The 8858-nt window shown below is 38.6% G+C and overlaps 1 protein-coding gene across 11 annotated transcripts in view; it reads left to right on the forward strand.

Annotated features, from left to right (window-relative positions):
- Positions 1 to 8082, forward strand: part of MAP4K4 (mitogen-activated protein kinase kinase kinase kinase 4) — a 192700-nt gene extending 184618 nt beyond the window's left edge. For 9 of the 11 annotated variants that reach the window (XM_069757606.1, XM_069757608.1, XM_069757610.1 and 6 more), the window contains 5 exons: positions 1154 to 1254; positions 2766 to 2915; positions 3834 to 3993; positions 4148 to 4287; positions 5345 to 8082. In XM_069757606.1, coding sequence (XP_069613707.1) covers positions 1154 to 1254; positions 2766 to 2915; positions 3834 to 3993; positions 4148 to 4287; positions 5345 to 5428 — 635 coding nt within the window. In that variant the 3' untranslated portion in view covers positions 5429 to 8082. The remainder of the gene's footprint in view (positions 1 to 1153; positions 1255 to 2765; positions 2916 to 3833; positions 3994 to 4147; positions 4288 to 5344) is intronic. The other 2 variants (XM_069757616.1, XM_069757617.1) reach the window with 1 other exon arrangement.
- The last annotated feature ends 776 nt before the right edge of the window (positions 8083 to 8858 follow it).

The following is an 8858-nucleotide window of genomic DNA, read 5'->3' on the forward strand; positions in this document are numbered from 1 at the left end:
TTTTTTTTGTAATCGCAGCGGCATATTACTCTGTGGAGCATCTTATGGGGCCATCAACTTTGTGCAGTATTATATGGGGCATAATATTCTATGGAGCATCTTATGGGGCCATCATTAACCTTTTATGCAGCATTATATGGGGGCATATTTTAATATGGAGCATCTTATGGGGCCCATCATGAACTCTATGGAGCATTATAAGGGGCTCCTGATTCAAACACGTAACCTACTGATGACTCAATTAATTTTACTTTTATTGGTATCTATTTTTACTTTTGACATTTACCGGTAGCTGCTGCATTTCCTACCCTAGGCTTATACTCGAGCCAATAAGTTTTCCCAGTTTTTTGTGGCAAAATTAGGGGGTCGGCTTATACTCGGTCGGCTTATACTCGAGTATATACGATAACTGTACGCTTGTATGGCAACAAGAAAGAGCTGTGGTTACATGATGCAGGCGTGGGACCCGACTGGAGCGGCCCAAGATTTTATGTTGTAAGTCGTCTTCTTTTTTTTTTTTTTTTTCATGCACACATTGAACATACTTCACTGATGGCTAACAAATGCTGAAATAACCAAAAATGCTGGAATGGGAATAGATAGGGGTTCTACAAGAATGAATTGTGACATGGGCATTATATTTGAAGAGAAACTGCACCTCAGAGCATGCACAATTCTTCGTAATTAGAATGAAATATGTCCATGACTTGTGTCTGGTTTTGCTTTTAACTCCATCTACCTGAATACAAATGAGCATCAGTGCCAGATGTAGTCCAAGGACAGACAGTTTCTGAGACAAATGATCTAAAGATTCTTGGCAACTCTAAAGATCCAGCACATTTTTACTTCTTCTGAGGAGAGGTCCACAATGTTAGTTCAAAGATGAATCATTTATTAGAACTTGTGTATGTTAAGGAAACGTTGTACTTTGGGGGGAGGGCAGTGCTCTAGGAAGTGGTCTGAGCAGATATTGGCACAATGAGATTAGAAGGCACACAGCATATATGTAGTATACGTGCGCACGCTGTACTAATGCTTCAGTACTGGCCAACCCACAAGTAATATTGAGTACTTTCTTTCAGAAGAATGACCTAATCCTTATAGTGGCTAAATGTTTTCTAGTTTAATATTTCCTGTTTTTCTTTTACTTTAGTAAAATATGAACGCATCAAGTTTTTGGTAATTGCTTTAAAGAGTTCAGTGGAAGTCTATGCTTGGGCGCCAAAGCCATATCATAAGTTCATGGCCTTTAAGGTTTGTAATCCCTGATTTTCTCAAATTTATAATGTGCTCCTTTCCAATATTTTTCTGACCTTTTTTAAGTTTTATTCATTTATTTTTTTTGTTAACTTGTAATCTTTTCTGAAATAAAATCACAGGCCATGCAGTCCCTCATCCTTTCTGCTCCTGTTAAAGATAACAAAAAAATGTTTTCCTGCACATGTATCTCTACGTCCTTCCCTATACGCTAGAACACAGAAAATATTTAATAAACTGTAAAGGAAAAAAAGGGGTTAGGTATATTGCCTTACACCCTCCACCCTCCAACAGGACCATCAACCTCCTCGAATTAACTTTAAAGGGAACCTGTCACCCCCAAAATGGATGATGAGGTAAGCCCACCATCATCATGGGTTTATCTACAGCATTGTTTAATGCTGTAGATAAGCCCCCGATGTAACCTGAAAAAGGAGAAAAAGCGGTTAGATTATACTCAACCAGGGGCGGTCCCGCTGCGGTCCGGTCCGATGGGTGTCTCAGGTCCGCTCCGGGGCCTCCTATCTTCATTTCATGACGTCCTCTTCTGGTCTTCACACCGCGGCTCCGGCGCAGGCGTACTTTGTCTGCCCTGTTGAGGGCAGAGCAAAGTACTGTAGTGCACAGGCGCCAGGCGTCTCTGACCTTTCCGGCACCTGCGCACTGCAGTACTTTGCTCTGCCCTCAACAGGGCAGACAAAGTACGCCTGCGCCGGAGCCGTGACAAGAAGAGGAAGTCATGGAGTGAAGATGGGAGGTGCCGGAGTGGACCTGAGACACCCATCGGAGCAGGACCGCCCCTGGGTAAGTATAATCGAACGTCTTTTTCTCCTCTTTCAGGATACATCGGCGGCTTATCTACAGCATTACAGAATGCTGTAGATAAGCCCCTGTGACGGTGAGCTTACCTCACCCTTGATTTTGGGGGTGACAGGTTCCCTTTAACACCTATCCCTGACCAACCGCTACAACAAACCCAGATGGGAACTGATTAACTCTGTAAACCCTTCTGGGTGTATCAATCCATAACTCCCACAATTCCAAAATGCCACCACATGTAGTATACATTTCCTTCTACAAATTAATAGGCAGTTTATAAATAATTTCTTGTACGGTGGGACCCATCTCATCTATCCAATGGGCGAACTACTTACTTGCCGTGTAAAGCATTCTTGCCGCTGCAGTCTTTCCCGACCTTTCAGTCTCAAGTTCCTCCATACACCGCAGAATATACTCCAGTGATGTGAGGGAACCATTTACAGACTAGACATTATTAATTATGTCTGTGACTCCCTTCCAAAACCTTAGGTGTGGACAGGTCTACATCATGTGCAGCAGATCTGCAGTTGCTGACTTGCATCACATAGGGAGTCACCCTTAAGACCTATATCGCAAAGGAACTAAGGTGTCCTATATGCCAGAGACGTTAAGGTTTTTTTTTTACTGTAAAAAAACAAAAAGACCTTGCGTTAATGTTCTGTTTTCTAATTATCATTCTTTACTTGCAGTCATTTGGAGACTTGGTACATAGGCCATTGTTAGTTGACCTGACGGTTGAAGAAGGACAGCGGCTAAAAGTGATTTATGGATCCTGTGCTGGTTTTCATGCAGTTGATGTGGACTCAGGAGCTGTCTATGACATTTATCTACCAACACATGTGGGTATTGTGACTAGTAGAAATCATTGTGGGCTGGGGCGGATTATTGTCCTACAAACATTTATCATAAGTTTGCAGAGCATTTTGGAGTTACGGAATGTCAAAAATTATAGGTATGGAGAAATTTGTGGCTTCTGTAAATATGCCGTAAATATATATGATCAGATCTGAAGTCCTAGACTCTAGTTTTCTTCTAGAACAGAGATGGTCAACTGTATGTGAGTTGAGGCTGCTTGCCTAAAAGGGGTTGTATTAAACTACTTTGGCAACTCCTAATTAAATGAAATAAACCGCTTCTAGTCTCCTCTCAGACTGGTGGCGTTCCAACGATGTTGCTGCGCCTGCCGGAGCTGCGTAACATGTAAGCACTGCAGACAGTCATTGGCCACTAATTAGCTGCGTCTCTCACACTTCCCTTGGATGAAACGTGAACATTCAGGAAGGTGCGAGTGTCTGCAGATGCAGCGCGTTGATATTGCTGGAACGGCGTTGGTTTGTGAGGAGATTATAAGTAGTTTTTATTCTCACTGAGACCCTGATTATTTTATATAAGGGTTGTTCAAGTTGTGAAAAACGTCATTAGGAAGGGACATGTTTTTTGGAGTACGTGTAGTCTTATGGTGTGATCAGAAGCAAATATATTGTCAATCAGCTATCTAGGCTAATATTATGTATAGCGAAGCATTGCAACATTGCAAAAAATGTATATTGTGAGAAAGGCGCCTGTATAGTTGGATCCTGTGGTCTTTGACTTTATTTAAAAATAAAAAAGCTAAGTCTAATAGTCCATAACATGGAATGTGTCTGTGTGCTGGTCATGGATAAAACAATACTGCTATCTGAATTGGCTTTCTGTGTTCTGAGATAACTCGAAATGAACCCCACTAGTAACGACTCCTTCCTGTACTCCTGTTACAGATCCAGAGCAGTATCCAGCCGCATGCAATTATTATTCTCCCAAATACCGATGGCATGGAGTTGTTGGTTTGTTATGAAGATGAAGGAGTATATGTTAATACTTACGGCAGAATCACCAAAGATGTGGTTCTACAATGGGGAGAAATGCCGACATCTGTTGGTATGTTTTACATTGCAGTAGACTTTAATAGGCCTTCATTTGTTTTTCTATTATTTATCTAAAAGTTTCTGATCATTTTCATTATTAAAGAAAAAGCCCTGGTAAGTGATGGTAACTTCTTGCTTCCTTCTAAATTCATGTTGTATTTTTTCAGCATATATCCGTTCTAACCAGATAATGGGATGGGGCGAAAAAGCCATTGAAATTCGATCTGTTGAGACTGGACACCTAGATGGAGTTTTTATGCACAAGAGGGCACAAAGACTAAAGTTCTTGTGTGAACGAAATGATAAGGTAAAACATTACTAGGCTGTGTTGCCTATTTTTATGTCAAATATTTTCAGAGCTAAAAAATGTTTTGTTTAAACTCTTTGACCACTAAAAGGACAGCCTCTTATTAATTTTTTTTTTGTTTCATTTTTTCATGTTCGCATTTTAAAGGGAACCTGACGGCTTCCCCAGGCCCTGCAGTTATATAATTGATATTTGTCATATAAAGAAATCTATAAAACACTACAATGGGCTTGTTAGGATAGGTATAATAGTAGTAATAAATATATATGGCGCTTTGGTTGAGGAGGAATCTGGGGAAGCTGTTCCCCTTAGGAGCCATAAAGTTTTTTTTCTGTCTATTTATCTGTAGGATGGGATTAGGTTTGGTTCAGTTGCAAATTTATAATGATATATATATCGATGGTTAATGTCCGTTAACTAAAACAATCACTGATCTTGTGGATTTGAAGACCACAGCCAGTAGCTTGGGTTTCCTCAGCTGAGGACAAGGTTCTGCAGAGCCACCGATTGAATAAGGTGTAGATCCCTGGTGGGGGGCTCTATTCATTGCCTATGGGACTACTGGAGAATGCCAAGCACCATCTGTGAGCAATGTTCAGTCAATGTGCGGTGCTCCTGCTTGACCAACACTCCATTCAGATGAGGATTGCAAAGCCATGATGTGGTGGGGGTCCCAGCAGTGGATCCCCCAGCTATCTGCAAGTTATCAGCTGTCCTATAGATCGGTGATAACTTACTAACTTGGTAGAACTTTGTACTTCTTTTGATTGCATGACAGTGGTGACTTTTTATGCCCGACAGTCCGCCCACTAAAAATTAGCATAAGGGTGGACTTCTTTTCCAAACATCTATAGTGGTTCAGCAGTCTGCTGATCTGTTAGACTTTTTTTTTTCTTTCCCCCTGCATTTGTATGCAAATATAAAATGACCACTAGGAGGCAGTATTGATCAGCTGTGAAAACTTTTTTTCTAACCCAAATATTTGTGACTGCAAATGACATATTCTAATACCTGTGTAATGCATATTGCTGATCCCTATTCTCTACTCTGTGCACAGGTTTTCTTTGCTTCAGTGAGGTCTGGTGGAAGCAGTCAAGTGTATTTCATGACCCTGGGCAGGAGTTCTCTTTTGAGCTGGTAACAAGTGGAACTGCTGACATCTCCCCTAAAGTCTTCGTAATCTCCGTAACTTGAAATCATTTGAAACTGGAGTACAACCACATTCATTTAGTGGATTTTGTGTTTCTAACATAGGGGAGAAGACGACAGAACCTTCATGCAGCTTGCGAGGCAGCTGGGGCTGTAATGCCTTTGTTGGGTGCTACAAACATCTGATGGTTGTACTAACAGACACTTCCTCTTACTTCAATTATGATGCAAGTAAGACGTGAAAGAATAAGTCACACTAAAGCACCCCTCCACCAAGAAGAAATGGAATTTAACAGTCCAAGAGAACTTATCAAGCCTTTCTGATGATGCACAGCTAGGCTTACTAATATTTCACTTATTTAATTTAGTGGGGTTTTTTTGTTTTGTTTTCTGATGTTGATTATGACAAAGGAAAGTTCATATAATAAACTGTATTTATAAAATGTGAAAGGCAGCCGCTAACATTTATTTGATTTTTTTTTTTACATTTTTTTTTTATATGCCGTCTTAGGCCAATGTCGTGAATTATTGAATTTTGCCTCTACTTTTTTTTATTTTTTAAGTTCTGCATCCCTGCGCAATGTGTCAAAGTATTAGCGCTGCCTCATCCATAGCTTTTTTTTTTTTATAAAGTTTCTCCTAGAAATCAACACTAAGAGTGCACACAGTCATCGTGGCCTAAATCTGTACTGTAGAAAGGGAACAAAACAGGGTTGTGGAGTTGGACATTGCAGGCAAATTCCAATCAACTTATTTTTTTCTCCTACCTCATTCTGAGTGATGCACAAACCCTTTTTGTGCCATGAGACTTGCATGATCTGTGCCGGAATCTTGGCCACTCGAGGGCTTGATAAAGAGGCTGACTTATAGTCAATATAGGCTATCTATACCTTGAATGTGTCAGTTTAATACCAAATTTATGCCACTGATCGTAGTTCATCCTCATTGGCAGAAATTGGCATTAACAATGGCACAAAACAATGCGGAGGTGACAAAACACTTATAGGGTTCATTGGCTTTCACCTTTTAGTTTAATACATACCATTTTCATACAAACCAGTAGGGCTTTCTCTTATAAAAAAAAAAGCAGATGTAGCATCAAAGAACATCAATTTTAGGCTAGTTCTAAGGTGTACGTCACTAGAGGGGTGTGAAGAGGGTTGGCTTATTCCTGAATGGAAGGTGTATATTTTATTTTTTTTTTAAGAATGCAATGCACTAAAACAATTCTAAGAATGTAGTTATAATAATACTTATTCTTAACAGACAATACTGTACCTGTGTTTAGATGTACGATTCCCAGTTCTTTTTTTTTTTTTTATTAAGAATATAAAATAATCTGCTTTATTTTCTTCAAGTTTTGACATTTGTAATAAATGTCCGGTCAGGGAATAACCTGCTTAATGACTATCCCATTCTTGACTTGAGGATCCTGGAGTGTTCGGTTGTGGTTGATGTAGCAATGCACAGTGTCATTCAACTCTTTTTGAGGGACTCTTTCTTTCTGGCGTTAAGTACATTGTTGACAGCTGCCTTAAGCTGTTCATTTGTGAACAGTTTCTCTTTTTAATCTAGAAATAGACTACTCTTCCTTTGTTTCTGCCATTGTGTTAAAGCATTATTTGTTTTCTTGCCATCTCCATTTTACCTACAATAATGAAATGGAGCGGACTATGGTAATGTGGTTTGTTTGCGGATAGGGAAACAGTTGTCAACAGTTGATGCCGTAAAAATAAAATCAGTGGAATGAATATATTCCAGTATTCCTCCAAATGTGCACTTCTCTGCAGTCATCTCCACATATACACCTTCATTGAAGTGGTGTGAAAGCCTTATTTTTATTGGCAGAAAATGAAGTCTGGATTTTTCTTCATGTCTCTCGGAAGCACTGAAAAGAATAATTCGTGTACATTTTGTTCCATTCTGTATACCTAATAAAGAGCAGAGTTCCTTAGCTTTCTGAATATTGCTTCATGCTGTCTCCAGTTAGTCCAATGTAAGCGATGTCTCAGTGGAACCAATATTGGGGACAAAGGCTCGTCTTTAAAATGTTACACTTACAGAAAGAGGAGATGTAATGGAGAAGATCAAGTTTTGTACAATGTATGTGATGGCAAGCATCGTTGATTTCCTTGCTTTTATTGGGAACCATTTCCAGGCAAATAATTCCAGTATTAACACCGCAAACCACTATGTATCAGAAAGCAGAATGAATTTGCTCTTTTGATTTAGTTACTTCATAAGAAATTCTAGCATTGAATTGCTGAAACTGTATGACTGCAGTGTTGCTTATTTTTTTTTTGTTTTCTGCACATGTGACATTGGAGAAAATGTTTACATTTTTGTTAAACTAATGTGCATCACATATTTATGTTTTTTTAAAGTGATTTTTTTTTTGCATAATTTTAGTAATACACCTTTTGTGACCTATAACCTCATTTTTTTTTCATTAATAATAGTGCGAAAAAGGCAACAGTGACAAACTGCATAAAATTACTAATTGTATTACTAACTGCAAAGCAGACTTGTGTCAAGTAAACCTTTTCGGACATTTTGCAGTGCTATCTAACTTATGTCTACTGTGTTTCATGAAAGTTCCTATTTTCCCAGTTTTTTTTCCCTTAAATAAAGTAAAATTGACACCTACATATATATGTGGACTGCATTAATTTTGTAGATTGCAGTGGTGGAGCAATGCTGTATTGCAGGAAAGTAGTAGCCCTTTGTTTTAGTCATTTCAACAAAGGAAATATATCCAAACTGTTACCAGAAGATTAGATTCAACTGACTTTCCCTGATCTCCTAAAAGAGATTATCTATTGCAACACATGAGATAGATCAGCCAAAAGCTATGTAATGTATGCATTTCATATTATTTTAAAATCAACAAATGAAACGACCTTAGAGCATCTTTTCTTAGAGCTCTGTAATGACATTCTTCTATTATTTCTATTAGAATAAATTGGATGATACCAATTGGATGCTTTTCCCTACACATATTCCTGTTGACAAGGCAAATGATAGCACCCAGTTGTAATTTTCTTCACATATCTCAAGGAGGTATAACGGAAGAATGGCACAGTGGTGTTATAAGAAATGACTTCCAGATTACCCTTCTGTTCTACTTTGTAAATTAAAGTTGTACTTGTCTTTTAGATGAAAACATTTTACAGTGCCTACAAGTAGTATTCAACCCCCTGCAGATTTAGCAGGTTTAATAAGATGCAAATAAGTTAGAGCCTTCAAACTTCAAACAAGAGCAGGATTTATTAACAGATGCATAAATCTTACAAACCAAAAAGTTTTGTTGCTCAGTTAAATTTTTATAAATTTTAAACATAAAAGTGTGGGTCAATTATTATTCAACCCCTAGGTTTAATATTTTGTGGAATAACCTTTGTTTGCAATTACAGCTAATAATC

This window comes from Ranitomeya imitator, chromosome 3, assembly GCF_032444005.1.
Source record: "Ranitomeya imitator isolate aRanImi1 chromosome 3, aRanImi1.pri, whole genome shotgun sequence".
In the NCBI taxonomy this organism is placed as follows: domain Eukaryota; kingdom Metazoa; phylum Chordata; class Amphibia; order Anura; family Dendrobatidae; genus Ranitomeya; species Ranitomeya imitator.